At 47.3% G+C, this 17,644-nt stretch overlaps 1 protein-coding gene across 2 annotated transcripts in view; it reads left to right on the plus strand.

Moving 5' to 3' along the window:
• Window positions 1-17,644, plus strand: part of LOC126298405 (MAM domain-containing glycosylphosphatidylinositol anchor protein 1-like) — a 1,040,893-nt gene that overhangs the window by 354,393 nt on the left and 668,856 nt on the right. For both annotated transcript variants that reach the window (XM_049989722.1, XM_049989721.1), the window contains exon 2: window positions 16,375-16,539. In XM_049989722.1, coding sequence (XP_049845679.1) covers window positions 16,375-16,539 — 165 coding nt within the window. The remainder of the gene's footprint in view (window positions 1-16,374; window positions 16,540-17,644) is intronic.

A 17,644-nucleotide genomic window follows, 5' to 3' on the forward strand; every position in this document is an offset into this window, starting at 1 on the left:
ATACAGAAAATGTTCGACTGCTTCCCTAGCCAGCACATTCTCCAGACCTCTCACCAATTGAAAACGTCTGGTCAATGATGGCCGAGCAAATAGCTCGTCACAATACGCCAGTCACTACTCTTGATGAACTGTGGTATCGTGTTGAAGCTGCATGGCCAGCTGTACCTGTACACGTCATCCAGGCTCTGTTTGACTCAAAGCCCAGGCTTATAAAAGCCGTTATTAAGGCCAGAGATGGTTATTCTGAGTACAGATTTCTCGGGATCTATGCACCCACATTGCGTGAAAATGTAATCACATGTTAGTTGTAGTATAATATATTTGTCCAATGCACACCCGTTTATCATCTGCATTTCTTCTTGGTGTAGCAATTTTAATGGCCAATAGTGTAGCTTTCAGCTAGTAAGTCCTTCGTCAATACATACACACTCACGCAATCACATCTCACACAGACATGACTGCAGTCTCATTCAACTGAGGCCACACTGCGAGCAGCATCACCAGTGCACGATGGGAGTGGCGACTGGATGAGAGTGAGGAGGAGGCTAGGGTGGGGAAGGGAAGGGATAGTAGCGTAGTGGTGGCGGACAGTGGCGTCCTGTTGAGGAGCACGCAGGGACGAGGTGGAAAGAGGGTAAGGCAGCTACACTATGTGACCTGAAGTATCCGGACACCTGGCTGAAAATGAGTTACAAGTTCTTACCACCCACCCATCGGTAACGTTGGAATTCAATATGGTGCTGGCCCATGCTTAGCCTTGATGACAGCTTCCACTCTAACAGGCATGCGTTGAATCAGGTGCTGGAAGGCTTCTAGGGGAATGTCAGCCCATTCATCCTGCAGCTTCGCACTGAGGAGAGGCATCGACATCGATCTGTGAGTCATGGCACGAAGTCAGCGCTCCAAAACGTCCCATAGGGGTGCTATTGGATTCAGGTCAGGACTCTGCGCAAGCCATTCCATTAAAGGGATGTTGTCGTGTAACCACCCTGCCACAGGCCGTGCATTGTGAACAAGTGCTCAATCGTGCTGAAAGATTTAATCGTCATCCCCCAATTGCTCTTCAACAATGGAAAGCAAAAACGTGCTTAAAACATTACTGTAGGCCTGTGGTGTGATAGTGCCATGCAAACAAGAATGGATGCAAGCCCCCTTCATGAAAAACACAACCACACCGCAACACCTTAGCCTCCGAATTTTACTGTTGGCACTACACACGCTGGCAGAAGACGTTCACCGGGAATTCACCATACCCACACCCTGCCATCGGATCGCCACATTGTGAATCGAATTCGTCACTCCACACAACGTTTTTCAACTGCTCAATCGTCTAATGTTCACGCTCCTTACACCAAGTGCGGAGTCGTCTGGCAATAACCGGCGTGATGGGTGGCTTATGAGCAACCGCTTGAGCATGAAATCCAAGTTTTCTCACCTCCCGCCTAACTGTGATAGTACTTGCTGTGGATCCTGATGCAGTTTGTAATTCCTGTGTAGTGTCTGCCTATTACACATTGCGACCCTCTTCAACTGTCGGCAGTCTCTGTCAGTCTACAGACGAATTCGGCCTGTACTCTTTGCTGCTGTTCGTGTCCATGCACGTTTCCACTTCACTGCCACGCCGGAAACAGTGGATCTCGGGATGTTAAGGAGTGTGAAAATCTCGCGTACAGACGTATGATACAAGTGACACCCAGTCACCTGACCACATTCGAAGTGCGTGAGTTCCGCAGAGGGCCCCATTCTGCTCTCTCACGATGTCTAATGACTTCTGAGGTCGCTGGTATGGAGTACCTGGCAGTGAGTGGCAGCACAATGCACCTAATATCAAAAATGTATGTTTTTGGGGGTGTTTGTATACTTTTGATCGCATAATGTATGTGCAGTTGGGAGGTTAGACGATGGGCAGCGGAGAGATGGGAAAGGGGCGGAAGGAATAGAGGAAAAGGAGAGAAGTATAAGTACTTGGTGCGATGGAGGAATGAGGACTGTGTAGTGCTGGAATGATAACAGAGAAGGGGCTGGATGGAATAGGATAATGACTACAGCATCTCCGCTATATGTTGAGTAGCAACTTTCCTTTTCACAATATTGCTGCATTCCATGCCAGATTTTCCATTGTTTGAGTTTCCATCCAGAGATGTGCCATCCCAGCAGACGCATAAATGACGACATATCACTGGGGAAGACACGTGTCTATCGACGCACGTAGGAATACGCTGCATGAAAATCCCCCTTCACAGCGAAGCGAACTCGCAAAAGCGAACGAGAATTCTCTCTCGCGTACACGGTAGGTGCGTCGTGTTCGGTCGTGCGCGGGTCGCATTCGCAAGTGCTCCCTTGTGATCCGGTCGTTGTCGGTTTCAGAGCGAACCATCAAAGGAAGTTCGCGTGCTCTCCTCTTCGGCGCTAGCTCCGCTGTGATAAACAGAGTGCACTCGCCTTGTCACAGTATTAGTCGAACACAGTAATGTTGCACGTGGGAGTGCGATCGCTTCGGCCGGGCTCATCGCGAGCCAGCGCGTATCAAGGGTTACGGAGTGTAGGAAGGACGGCACGTGTACAATATGCAATGGAAACTGCGCTGACGTTGGTGATTAATTATTAAGTGGACGGCCCATGCCGGCCGGAGTGGCTCAGCAGTTCTAAACGCTACAGTCTGGAACCGCGCGACCGCTACGATCGCAGGTTCGAACCTTGCCTCGGGCATGGGTATGTGAGATGTCCTTAGGTTAGTTCGGTTTAAGTAGTTCTAAGTTCTAGGAACCTCAGAAGTTAAGTCCCATAGTGGTCAGAGCCATTTGAACCATTTTTGATGGCCCATCACGTAAGTCGTAAACGCTGAGTGCTTCATCTACCGTATCTCTTTCACTGGAATCCGTTCCAGTTTATCTGCCGTGTAAATTTCCCTATCACTGTCATAATCATGTGCTGCAGATTCGTCTTCGCTCTCCAGGCCAACAGTGATGACTACATTCTCTACTGCGCGTTCTATTAACCCATCTACGCACCGATTTTCATTTTTAATTCTATTTACATGCTCGCAGTCTTTTAACTAATCATTTTAGTTAATCTTATACAAAGACTGTTTGGTTATTTGTTTTAGGGTAGTTAAGTTAATAGACGAAGGTTCTCTTCCATTGTATCCCAGATTATCTCTATAGGATTCATAACACAGTGGTATGCTAGGATGCACAAAACAGTATATCCTTACGCTTTAAAACTGCATCTGCTTTAAAAACATGCTCTGGCTTATTACAACGCAGTAGTTGTAAACGCTCATTACTTGTTAAGCTCGCTTCAAAGCCGATTTTGCTCTGAATGAGCCATTCAGTTATACCCTTTTTCAGAGTTGCACTAATGGGATCAGTATTTGTCTAAACAGCGTGATACGGTCAGTTATCAAGAATAACAATATTACCAGTTGGGATGTTAGGAATCACTTTCTCTGCTAACCATTTGTGAAAATAGTCCCCACTCATAGAATAGTAATAATTTTGGGGCTTTGATTTCGAATCATATAATAACTCTGCTTCCTCTATAAAACCCGTTTCTGCTACAGCGTGGACAACAAAAGCTGCCAGTAGTCATTTCACATGGAATTTCTTCGATCTCCCTGCACTTTTTCATGGTACACCGCGTATGCGCCAACGTTTCATTCGTGAATACTAGTGGTTTATTTGGCCAGTTTTCATTATTTCTGATTGCTCTCAAGTACTTCACGCACTTCGCCAAAATGGCAGAACTTTCTGTTAGGATGTTATTACTATTACATTTTCCGAAACGAAATAACATCTCTTTCAAAATTTCACGAAATATTCTCCTTCCACCCTGAAAATTTATCTCAGTATTTTTTTTTAAATATAAGCAGCTTTCTCAATGTTGAGATTCCCTGCTTTTGCTCACAACACACTAAAGATTTTCTTTCCACAAATGCTTTGTCGAAATCATCTGGAAGAATTAATTTTCCAGAACGCCATCGTTTTCTGCGAGTTTTAATTTTGGCCCGATTTCTTCCGCTTTCTTAAAGTCTTTCAGAATGTATTTTACCTTTCTTTCTGACTCCCCTGTACTTATCATTATTTCTGTAGAGGTATCACTACCTGGTTCTGTTTTATCCTTCCGGGCAAAATTGTAAAACTTAGCATACACGCCTTTTTTCATATAACTGTGCCTACTTTCTCATCATCTGCTTCGGCTTTCCATTTTAAGGGTGTTCATTATTATGAATAACACCACTCTGCACTTCTGACGATATTTCACTAGGACGTGTTGAAGCACCTTATAGTATATTCAGAACTGATCTGAAAGCATTGACACTACGATGCGTTTTTCTTAGCCACCACTATACTTGTTTATTGTAAGGTCACCACCTGTTTCCCATAACGGCCACGGGAGGTTCAAAATGGCTCAAAGCACTATGGGTCATCTGAGGTCATCAGTCCTCTAGACTTAGGACTACTTAAACCTCACTAGCCTAAGGACATCACACACATCCATGCCCGAGGCAGGATTCGAACCTGCGACAGTAGCAGCAGCGCGGTTCCGGACTGAAGCGCCTATAACCGCTCGGCCACTCCGGCCGGCTGCCGCGGGAGGCCAAGTGCAATAATATCATTCTTGGATAGTACACTGTATCTCCCTCGCTAGCTGTTTGTTGTTTATTGACAGAGATTTTCGTGGCGATGGAGTGGCTTGATGATAGCGTACGTCTGTTGATAGACGAGTTCAAATATGGTTCAACTAGCTCTGAGCACTATGGGACTTAAGATCTGAGGTCATCAGTCCCCTAGAACTTAGAACTACTTAAACCTAACTAATCTAAGGACATCACACACATCCATGCCCGAGGCAGGATTCGAACCTGTGACCGTAGCAGTCGTGCGATTCCGGACTGAAGCGCCTAGAAGCGCTTGGTCACAACGGCCGGTGATAGACGAGTACAGACACTGCAGGTGCTTTAGTTACCATAGAGATCCAAAATATAACATGCTTAATGAAAAGAACTGATGCTTCGAAAGAAATTATTGTTGTGCTGAAAATGCTAACAGAGTAACTCAAGAAGAAAAGGAACTCCCTTCTATATTCTTTCAGGCAAGAAATGTATAAAGAACGTACAGCCCTGCAAAAGGGTGGAGTGGAAAAATTAATTCCAAGTGATTTGCCTTCAAATCGTTGTCATTCCATCTTGACAAATACAATGCCGAAAAAAATTAGTAGGGAATGCCAGAAGACTCTGTGTGGTGCAAACGTGTGAAGCAAGCACGCAACCATATCACGGAAATGCACTCGTCCTTCCTACGGCCAACAGAGCGAGTTTGAAATGGGTCAAATTGTGGCCTTCCGAGCGGTGCGCTGGTCCTTTCAGAGACGTGCCACACAAGTAGGACACGCTGGGTCAGCTGTGCAACGATGTTGGTATCTGTGGTCTCGTGAACATTCTCACACCCAGAGGTGAGGTTCTGCACGTACAAAGCTGTACAGACGTCCGCTAGGATTGTTGGATTGTAAGGACACAGTGGCACGTCGTAAAGGTACCTCAGCACACATAAGATGGCTTGTGAGCCCAAACCTGTCAACACGAACTGTTGCAGGCTGTTTATTAGCAGTGAGACTACGGGCACGCACACCTCTAGCCCATCTTCCACCCACGCCACAACATCGACGTGCATGGTTCGACTTGTGCCGTCAGAAGATCACTTGGAAGAGGGAATGGCGCGCCGTGGTCTTCAGCTATGAAAGCAGTTTCTGCCTGCACGCAAGTGATGGTCGTTTGCGCTTACGACGTAGACCTGCTGAGTGCTGTCTTGCAGCGTGCATTCGCCCAAGACACACTGGCTACATCCCTGGCTTTATAGTCTGGGGTGCGATGAGCAACAACTCTCGTTCATCTTTGCTTTTTCTGGAGGGGACGCGCAGAATGTTTTTAAATCCGTTCTTTTATCGTTCTTGCAACAAGAAGATGATGTGTTGTTCTAACAGGATAACGGTCGCCCACACACTGCCCGTAAATTTAACGTGCTCTGTGCAGGGCATGTAGCAACTCCCCTGACCAGCACGAACCCCGAACTTGTCTCTAATCGAGCACATGTGAGGAATAACTCGTGTGACTCGTCAGCCAATAATTCTTACGCAACTACGTCAACACGTCGAGCAAGCGTGGCATAAATTATCCCAGGGCAGTATACGCCATCTGTATGTTCGAGTGGATGCCAGAGTCAGTGCCTGTATTCCTGCCATTGGAGGCTATACCATGTACTAATATGGGTGTTTCAGCATGGCTCGGTACCTGGTGCCTCAGAACCGATTGTGCTATTGATCTGTAAGTGTAGTCATTTCATGACTTCCATGTGCACTGTTAAAACAATACCCTGATCAGTCAAGACATTATGACCATTGATATACACTCCTGGAAATTGAAATAAGAACACCGTGAATTCATTGTCCCAGGAAGGGGAAACTTTATTGACACATTCCTGGGGTCAGATACATCACATGATCACACTGACAGAACCACAGGCACATAGACATAGGCAACAGAGCATGCTCAATGTCGGCACTAGTACAGTGTATATCCACCTTTCGCAGCAATGCAGGCTGCTATTCTCCCATGGAGACGATCGTAGAGGTGCTGGATGTAGTCCTGTGGAACGGCTTGCCATGCCATTTCCACCTGGCGCCTCAGTTGGACCAGCGTTCGTGCTGGACGTGCAGATCGCGTGAGACGACGCTTCATCCAGTCCCAAACATGCTCAATGGGGGACAGATCCGGAGATCTTGCTGGCCAGAGTAGTTGACTTACACCTTCTAGAGCACATTGAGTGGCATGGGATACGTGCGGACGTGCATTGTCCTGTTGGAACAGCAAGTTCCCTTGCCGGTCTAGGAATGGTAGAACGATGGGTTTGATGACGGTTTGGATGTACCGTGCACTATTCAGTGTCCCCTCGACGATCACCAGAGGTGTACGGCCAGTGTAGGAGATCGCTCCCCACACCATGATGCCGGGTGTTGGCCCTGTGTGCCTCGGTCGTATGCAGTCCTGATTGTGGCGCTCACCTGCACGGCGCCAAACACGCATACGACCATCATTGGCACCAAGGCAGAAGCGACTCTCATCGCTGAAGACGACACGTCTCCATTCGTCCCTCCATTCACGCCTGTCGCGACACCACTGGAGGCGGGCTGCACGATATTGGGGCGTGAGCGGAAGACGGCCTAACGGTGTGCGGGACGGTAGCCCAGCTTCATGGAGAAGGTTGCGAATGGTCCTCGCCGATACCCCAGGAGCAACAGTGTCCCTAATTTGCTGGGAAGTGGCGGTGCGGTCCCCTACGGCACTGCGTAGGATCCTACGGTCTTGGCGTGCATCCGTGCGTCGCTGCGGTCCGGTCCCAGGTCGACGGGCACGTGCACCTTCCGCCGACCACTGGCGACAACATCGGTGTACTGTGGAGACCTCACGCCCCACGTGTTGAGCAATTCGGCGGTACGTCCACCCGGCCTCCCGCATGCCCACTATACGTTCTCGCTCAAAGTGCGTCAACTGCACATACGGTTCACGTCCACGCTGTCATGGCATGCTACCAGTGTTAAAGACTACGACGGAGCTCCGTATGCCACGGCAAACTGGCTGACACTGACGGCGCCGGTGCACAAATACTGCGCAGCTAGCGCCATTCGACGGCCAACACCGCGGTTTCTGGTGTGTCCGCTGTGCCGTGCGTGTGATCGTTGCTTGTACAGCCCTCTCGCAGTGTCCGGAGCAAGTATGGCGGGTCTGACACACCGGTGTCAATGTGTTTTTTTTTCCATTTCCAGGAGTGTAGATCCTTCCAGGCGAAAGCAACAACACCTGGCGAGGAATGACTGCTAGTCAGACACACGAACGGTGCGTGTGCCGTCCGTGGGAAGAAGGGAGAAGGCGCGTGATCTATCTGAGTTTGAGTAAGGACAGATTGTGATGGCCTGGAGGCTCGGCATGACTATTCCGGAAGCTGCACGACTTGCCTGGTTTTCGAGTAGTGTTGTGGTGAGTGTCTTCAAGAAGTGATCGAAACCAAGGAGCAACCACGTCCAGTCGTCGTGGGCTTGGGCGACCACCCCTCATCACAGATTTCAGACATCGAAGGCTGGGCTGACTGGTAAAACAGACAGGCGCCAAACTGTGGTGGAACTAATGTTGGGCAGATTAGGTGTGTCTGAAGAGACAGTGCACTGAACGCTCGTAAAGATGGGCCTCCGCAGCTGACGATACGTGCATGTGCCAAAGTTAACTCAATGTCATAGGCAACTACGACTGAAATGGACGCTTGACCATCGGCACTGGGCGCTGGCGCAGTGAAAGAGCGTTGCATGGCCTTCTTCATCGTACCGATGGGAGGGTGCCAATGCGTCGCCTTTCAGGGGAACAGCTCCTTGACACCTGTACTGCGGAGACAACCTTGAGCCGGTTCCGTTACGCTCTTGGGAACAATAACGTGGGAATTTATGGGACCAGTGGAGCTCGTGCAAAGCACCATGACGGCCAAGAAGTATCGTACACTGGCTGCAGACTACGTACACCCCTTCACGACGATCATCTTTCCGAACGGCAGTGCATTTTTCTGCAAGATAATGCTCCATGTCACTAAGCCAGGATTGATGAGTTCCATTTGATGTGCTGGCTGCCCAACTCGCCAGATCTGAAACCGATCGACATCAACATCTACATCCTTACTCTGCAATTCACATTTAAGTGCTTGGCAGAGGGTTCATCGAACCACAATCATACTATCTCCCTAACATTCCACTCCCGAACAGCGCGCGGGAAAAACGAACATCTAAACCTATCTGTTCGAGCTCTGATTTCTCGTATTTTATTTTGATGATCATTCCTACCTATGTAGGTTGGGCTCAACAAAATATTTTCTCATTCGGAAGAGAAAGTTGGTGACTGAAATTTCGTAAATAGATCTCGCAGCGACGAAAAACGTCTTTGCTTTAATGACTTCCATCCCAACTCGTGTATCATATCTGCCACACTCTCTCCCCTATTACGTGATATTACAAAACGAGCTGCCCTCTTTTGCACCCTTTCGATGTCCTCCGTCAATCCCACCTGGTAAGAATCCCACACCGCGCAGCAATATTCTAACAGAGGACGAACGAGTGTAGTGTAAGCTGTCTCTTTAGTGGACTTGCTGCATCTTCTAAGTGTCCTGCCAATGAAACGCAACCTTTGGCTCGCCTTCCCCACAATATTATCTATGTGGTATTTCCAACTGAAGTTGTTCGTAATTTTTACACCCAAGTACTTAGTTGAATTGACAGCCTTGAGAATTGTGCTATTTATCGAGTAATCGAATTCCAACGGATTTCTTTTGGAACTCACGTGGATCACCTCACACTTTTCGTTATTTAGCGTCAACTGCCACCTGCCACACCATACAGCAATCTTTTCTAAATCGCTTTGCAACTGATACTGGTCTTCGGATGACCTTACTAGACGGTAAATTACAGCATCATCTGCGAACAACCTAAGAGAACTGCTTAGGTTGTCACCCAGGTCATTTATATAGATCAGGAACAGCAGAGGTCCCAGGACGCTTCCCTGGGAAACACCTGATATCACTTCAGTTTTACTCGATGATTTGCCGTCTATTACTACGAACTGCGACCTTCCTGACAGGAAATCACGAATCCAGTCACACAACTGAGACGATACCCCATAGCTTGATTAGAAGTGGCTTGTGAGGAACGGTGTCAAAAGCTTTCCGGAAATCTACAAATACGGAATCAACTTGAGATTCCCTGTCGATAGCGGCCATTACCTCGTGCGAATAAAGAGCTAGCTGCGTTGCACAAGAACGATGTTTTCTGAAACCATGCTGATTACGTATCAATATATCGTTCCCTTCGAGGTGATTCATAATGTTTGAATACAGTATACGCTCCAAAACCCTCCTCTAAACTGACGTCAATGATATAGGTCTGTAGTTCGATGGATTACTCCTACTACTCTTCTTAAACACTGGTGAGACCTATGCAATTTTCTAATCTGCAGGTACAGATGTATCGGTGAGAGAGCGGTTGTATATGATTGCTAAGTAAGGAACTATTGTATCAGCGTAATCTGAAAGGAACCTAATCGGTATACAATCTGGACCTGAAGACTTGCCCGTATCAAGTGATTTGAGTTGCTTCGCAACCCCTAAGGTATCTACTTCTAAGAAACTCATGCTAGCAACTGTTCGTGTTTCAAATTCTGGAATATTGCATTCGTCTTCCCTGGTGAAGGAATTTTGGAAAACTGCGTTCAATAACTCAGGTTTAGCTGCACAGTTGTCGGTAATAGTACCATCGCCACTGGGCAGTGAAGGTATTGACTGCGTCTTGCCGCTTGTGTACTTTACATACGACCAGAATTTTTTAGAATTTTCTACCAAATTTCGAGACAATGTTTCGTTGTGGAACCTATTAAAGGCATCACGCATTGAAGTCCATGCCAAATTTCGCGCGTCTGTAAATTTTAGCCAATCTTCGGGATTTCAAGTTCTTCTGAACTTCGCATGCTTTTTCCGTTGCCTCTGTAACAGCGTTCGGACCTGTTTTGTGTACCATGGGGGATCAGTTCCATTTCTTACCAATTTATGAGGTATGAATCTCTCAATTGCTGTTGCTACTATATCTTTGAATTTGAGCCACATCTCGTCTACATTTGCATAGTCAGTTCGGAAGGAATGGAGATTGTCTCTTAGGAAGGCCTCTAGTGACACTTTATCCGCGTTTTTAAATAAAATTATTTTGCGTTTGTTTCTGGTGGATTTGGAATAAACGGTATTGAGCCTAGCTACAATGACCTTGTGATTATTCATCCCTGTATCAGTCATGATGCTCTCCAATAGCTCTGGATTGTTTTTGGCTAAGAGATCAAGCGTGTTTTCGCAACCATTTACAATTCGCATGGGATATGACTGAATGTGGTGAGAGATATCATGGAAACGTCGCCGTAATTTTCGGCGATTAGGTAACTTGTGTGTGCAGAAGCGGTTCCAGCTCCCTCCAGCGACCTACCAAGGCGTCATTGCTTCCATGTCACGATGCGTCGTTGCTGTTATCTGTACCAAAGGTGCACATGTCAGCTATTACGTAGGTGTAAATCTTGAGTGAACTGTAAACCTCTAAAAGGATGCACTAATTTTTTTCGGCAGTGTATGAAGTGAGGAAAAGCAGATTTTGAGTAAAGTCATAACCATGTAGTAACTATATTTCATATTTATTTAATCCACTGAAATCTGCGCAAACGGTTCTGGGCTTAACAATATTTATCCTGTCATTCGATCCAGCCATAATCCGATACAAAACATGGTGTAGGTTCATTTCTTATTTCAACAGGAAATATTTTTCCAAGTAGATATGGGCAATTTCAACTGCACTTTTAAAGAACTGTCTAGTGATATATTCCTCTTCCCCTTCACATTTACAAGTACCGGATAACTGACGAATAACGTGGCGCCCAATCGCCCTGTTTTCGTTTTTGTTTCGTTTACCTTTGATTTGTTTCACGTAATTGAAATCGTGAAAATAAAAGTGATCAAAATAGAGAGATAACGTACATTAGCATGAAAGGGGCAGACAAATGCAAACCGAACAGCCGTCACAAGGGAATCATGGTACAGTTCCAGTCCAAAGTAATCACCACACACTTTAACACATTTATCCCTCCGGAAGACGAGACAATCAGTTCCGGTTTCGTAGTCCGTGGTCGGCTGCTGACGGAACCACAACTGCACCCACCCTTGCACTTCGTCGTCCGACTGCAACCGACGTCCACGAATGTGAAACACGCGAAAGTGACACAGTGAAAGATCCAGGTTCTACAGAAGATGTTGCAGTGTTCCCGAAGCAAATCAATGAAGCGCAGCCTTCGTCCGATAGTCAGTGGGGTGCGGGTGTTGTGCAACTGATTGATTCCTTTCTTCAGTATTTTTTAGCTTTTTGACTTGAAGGTGCGTCGTAATTTCTGCAAAGTGTCTTCATAGCACTACCCATTGATTGTGATTCCACGCTCTGGGAACTCGACGTTCATTGGCTCCATGTAGTCGAAGAAGAAACAGCTTTTGAGTTCTTTGGAGAGAGAGATGTGGGATGTTTCCTCAGTTGGCTTTGCCGTTTGCCCTGGGGCTGTCGGAATGCTGCCGGACATGTTTATCCTGTTACACGTTAACCCCCACCCCCACAGTGCCAATCGGACGAAGGCTACATCAACGATTTGGTTGGGAAACACTGTAACATTCTCTGTATGTCTCGGATCGTTGACCATGTGATTTTCACTTCTTTGGAAACCTTAAGAAAGATTTGCATGGACGTCGGTTTCAGTCGGACGAAGAAGTGGAACATTGTATGCGGTTGTTAATTCGTGAGAGCCCAACCTCGTTCTACAAAGCAGGAATTGATGGTCGCGTCTCGCAGAGGGATAAATGGTCCCGTTGCGGCGGGTTTTCCGTTTTCTTTTGACTGCCTCTCATAAAATAAAAATTTACGAAAGACCTGATCATTTTACAATTATTTTGTGAAGTTTAAATACAGAAACGGGATAAGTGAAAATAGTTTTCCTTGTGATAGTGATGTGTGCTATCCACCAAATTGTAAAGGCCAGCCACCCGGTGAACGAGCGGTTCTAGGCGCTACAGTTAGAACCGCGCGACCACTACGGCCGCAGGTTAGAATCCTGCCTCGGGTATGGATGTCTTTGATGTGCTTAGGTTAGTTAGGTTTAAATATTTCTAAGTTCTAGGGGACTGATAGCCTCAGAAAGTTAAGTCCCAGAGTGCTCAAAGCCATTTGCATCCTTCTTTGCAAGCCCATGTTATGAAATAGCCTATAAGGCTGTTCTTTCGCATATTTCTACATTACACGTTTCTATTGACAGTATGTTCCTCACATTTATTTCAATGACCAACAGCGCTTTTTCTACACAATATAAACCAAGCTATGTATTTCTATACTCCATCACGCTGTACGAAATATTAAGTTAAGCAGCTTTATCGCGAACCGTTTTAAACGCAGATATGATACGCGAATTGGGGTGGAAGTCATTACCGCAAAGACGTTCTTCGTCACGGCGAGATCTTTTTACGAAATTTCAGTCACCAACTTTCTCTTCCGAATGCGAAAATATTTTGTTTAACTCAACCTAGATAGGTAGGAATGATCATCAAAATAAAATACGAGAAATTAGAGCTCGAAGAGAAAGGTTTAGATGTTCGTTTTTTCCGCGCGCTGTTAGGGAGTGGAATGGTAGAGAAATAGCATGATTGTGGTTCTATGAACCCTCTGCTAAGCACTTAAGCAAATAGACCTCGCCTCGACGAAAACAGTCTTTGCTTTAATGACTTCCATCCCAACTCGCGTATCATACACTCCTGGAAATGGAAAAAAGAACACATTGACACTGGTGTGTCAGACCCACCATACTTGCTCCGGACACTGCGAGAGGGCTGTACAAGCAATGATCACACGCACGGCACAACGGACACACCAGGAACCGCGGTGTTGGCCGTCGAATGGCGCTAGCTGCGCAGCATTTGTGCACCGCCGCCGTCAGTGTCAGCCAGTTTGCCGTGGCATACGGAGCTCCATCGCAGTCTTTAACACTGGTAGCATGCCGCGACAGCGTGGACGTGAACCGGATGTGCAGTTGACGGACTTTGAGCGAGGACGTATAGTGGGCATGCGGGAGGCCGGGTGGACGTACCACCGATTTGCTCAACACGTGGGGCGTGAGGTCTCCACAGTACATCGATGTTGTCGCCAGTGGTCGGCGGAAGGTGCACGTGCCCGTCGACCTGGGACCAGACCGCAGCGACGCACGGATGCACGCCAAGACCGTAGGATCCTACGCAGTGCCGTAGGGGACCGCACCGCCACTTCCCAGCAAATTAGGGGCACTGTTGCTCCTGGGGTATCGGCGAGGACCATTCGCAACCTTCTCCATGAAGCTGGGCTACGGTCCCGCACACCGTTAGGCCGTCTTCCGCTCACGCCCCAACATCGTGCAGCCCGCCTCCAGTGGTGTCGCGACAGGCGTGAATGGAGGGACGAATGGAGACGTGTCGTCTTCAGCGATGAGAGTCGCTTCTGCCTTGGTGCCAATGATGGTCGTATGCGTGTTTGGCGCCGTGCAGGTGAGCGCCACAATCAGGACTGCATACGACCGAGACACACAGGGCCAACACCCGGCATCATGGTGTGGGGAGCGATCTCCTACACTGGCCGTACACCTCTGGTGATCGTCGAGGGGACACTGAATAGTGCACGGTACATCCAAACTGTCATCGAACCCATCGTTCTACCATCCCTAGACCGGCTAAGGAACTTGCTGTTCCAACAGGACAACGCACGTCCGCATGTATCCCATGCCACCCAACCTGCTCTAGAAGGTGTAAGTCAACTACCCTGGCCAGCAAGATCTCCGGATCTGTCCCCCATTGAGCATGTTTGGGAGTGGATGAAGCGTCGTCTCACGTCTGCACGTCCAGCACGAACGCTGGTCCAACTGAGGCGCCAGGTGGAAATGGCATGGCAAGCAGTTCCACAAGAATACATCTAGCATCTCTACGATCGTCTCCATGGGAGAATAGCAGCCTGCATTGCTGCGAAAGGTGGATATACACTGTACTAGTGCCGACATTGTGCATGCTCTGTTGCCTGTGTCTATGTGCCTGTGGTTCTGTCAGTGTGATCATGTGATGTATCTGACCCCAGGAATGTGTCAATAAAGTTTCCCCTTCCTGGGACAATGAATTCACGATGTTCTTATTTCAATTTCCAGGAGTGTATCTGCCACTCTCTCCCCTATTACGTATTAATACAAAGCGAGCTGCCCTTTTTTTCACGCTTTCGATGTCCTCCGTCAATCCCACCTGGTAATGATCCCACACCCCCCAACAATATTCTAACAGAGGACGAACGATTGTAGTGTAAGCTGTCTCTTTAGTGGACTTGTTGCATCTTCTAAGAGTCCTGCCAATGAAACGCAACCTTTGTCTCACCTTCCCCACAATATTATCTATGTGCTCTTTCCTACTGAAGTTGTTCGTAATCTTAACACTCAGGTACTTAGTTGAATTGACAGCCTTGAGAATTGTGCTATTTATCGAGTAATCGAATTCCAACGGATTTCTTATGGAACTCATGTGGATCACCTCACACTCTTCGTTATTTAGCGTCAACTGCCACCTGCCACACCATACAGCAATTTTTCTAAATCGCTTTGCAACTGATACTCGTCTTCGGATGACCTTACTAGACGGTAAATTACAGCATCATCTGCGAACAACCTAAGAGAACTGCTCACATTGTCACCCAGGTCATTTATATAGATCAAGAGCAGTAGAGGTCCCAGGACGCTTCCCTGGGGAACACCTGATATCACTTCAGTTTTACTCGATGATTTGCCGTCTATTATTACAAACTGCGACCTTCCTGACAGGAAATCACGAATTCAGTCGCACAACTGAGACGATACCCCATAGGCCCGCAGCTTGATTAGAAGTCGCTTGTGAGGAAACGGTGTCAAAAGCTTTCCGGAAATCTAGAAATATGGAATCAGTTTGAGATCCCCTGTCGATAGCGGCCATTACTCCCGTAAGTACTGTATTTTTGAGCGGTGTTGGTCCTATGACGGCCAACAAAAGGGTAACCACACGCATTTGGTCTAACGTCGCCACAGTTCATTTTTCCGCATTTACTGCACTGACGTCGCAAAGACACGAATACCACACTAATCCCTTCCCTACACGTCGGTGCTTGTTTACCAGCGTCCGACTGGTGCTGCGTTGCATATACCCTGCAGTTACGCTCAAAAATGGTTCAAGTGCCTCTGAGCTCTATGGGACTTAACATCTGTGGTCATCAGTCCCCTAGAACTTAGAACTACTTAAACCGAACTAACTTAAGGACATCACAAACATCCATGCCCGAGGCAGGGTTCGAACCTGCAACGGTAGCAGTCGCGCGGTTCCGGACTGTGCGTCTAGAACCGCTAGACCACCGTGGCCGGCTGCAGTTACGCACTCTAAAGGAACCTTTTTGATCGTCCCTTATACAAAATCTGAATGGGGGACTCCATATGGTTCCCAAGTTGTGCAGCGACCGTAAACCATAAAATTACCAAGTAAGCAGCAACCAGTCGCAAGATCATGTTTCCTTTATTTAATTTTGCATATCGATTTCAACTGATTAACAGCCATACAAAAGCTATTACTCACCTTCCACGTCAAGTGTTTCATTTAGCCGAGTTCTTGGTGTTTTTGTGATATTCTTGTAATTTGCGAAAATCATCATGACTTTTGATCTGTTTCTGTGAATAAATGACTTTTATGTTGACAGAACCTTACCGGTGCCAGCCTCTGACCCTGACCAACGGCATGGCGCGCATGAGGAACAGCGGCCAGGAAATGCGCTTCAAGTGTTCTCCAGGCTTCCGGCTGCTGGGCGACCAGTATGCTACCTGTGTACGAGGCCGCTGGAACGTTGAGCTCCCCGTTTGCGTCAGTGAGTACACTCCATTTACCACTCAACACTCTGGTCCAAATTTGGCCTATTAGCACACTATATCCTTCATAATAGTTGGGTTGAGATATATAGTGAAGTTCTACGAAACAAAGGAAAATGATGTTAAGAGGCGTTTCTCTTAGAAGATCTGCATGCCCAACAGGAAACTATCCGTGTGAAATACAGCTTGCTATATTCACTCACATACTACATATGCATCCACAAGGGCATACTGACATGTAATTCCCCCAAATTTTTTATATGAAAACTATTTAAGCTGATTAAATACACTACTGGCCATTAAAATTGCTACACCACGAAGATGACGTGCTACAGACGCGAAATTTAAAAGACAGGAAGAAGATGCTGTGATATGCAATTGATTAGCTTTTCAGAGCATTCACACGAAGTTGGCGCCGGTGGCGACGCCTACAACGTGCTGACATGAGGAAAGTTTGCAACCGATTTCTCATACACAAACAGCACTTGACCGGCGTTGCCTGGTGAAACCTTGTTGTGAAGCCTCGAGTAAGGAGGGGAAATGCGGACCATCACGTCTGATAAAGGTCGGATTGTAGCGTATCGCGATTGCAGTATATCGTATCGCGACATTGCTGCACGCGTTGGTCGAGATGCAATGACTGTTAGCAGAATATGGAATCGGTGGGTTCAGGTGGGTAATACGGAACGCCGTGCTGGATCCCAACGGCCTCGTATCACTAGCAGTCGAGATGACAGGCATCTTATCCACATGGCTGTAACGGATCGTGCAGCCACGTCTCGATCCCTGAGTCAACACATGGGGACGTTTTCAAGACAACAACCACCTGCACGAACAGTTCGACGACGTTTGCAGCAGTATGGACTATCAGCTCGGAGACCATGGCTGCGGTTACCCTTCACGCTGCATCAGAGACAGGAGCGCCTGCGATGGTGTACTCAACGACGAACCTGGGTGCACGAATGGCAAAACGTCATTTCTTCGGATGAATCCGGGTTCTGTTTACAGCATCATGATGGTCGCACCCGTGTTTGGCGACATCGCGGTGAACGCACGTTGGAGGCGTGTATTCGTCATTTCCATACTGGCGTATCACCCGGCGTG

The sequence above is a fragment of the Schistocerca gregaria genome, chromosome X (genome assembly GCF_023897955.1).
Source record: "Schistocerca gregaria isolate iqSchGreg1 chromosome X, iqSchGreg1.2, whole genome shotgun sequence".
Lineage (NCBI taxonomy): Eukaryota > Metazoa > Arthropoda > Insecta > Orthoptera > Acrididae > Schistocerca > Schistocerca gregaria.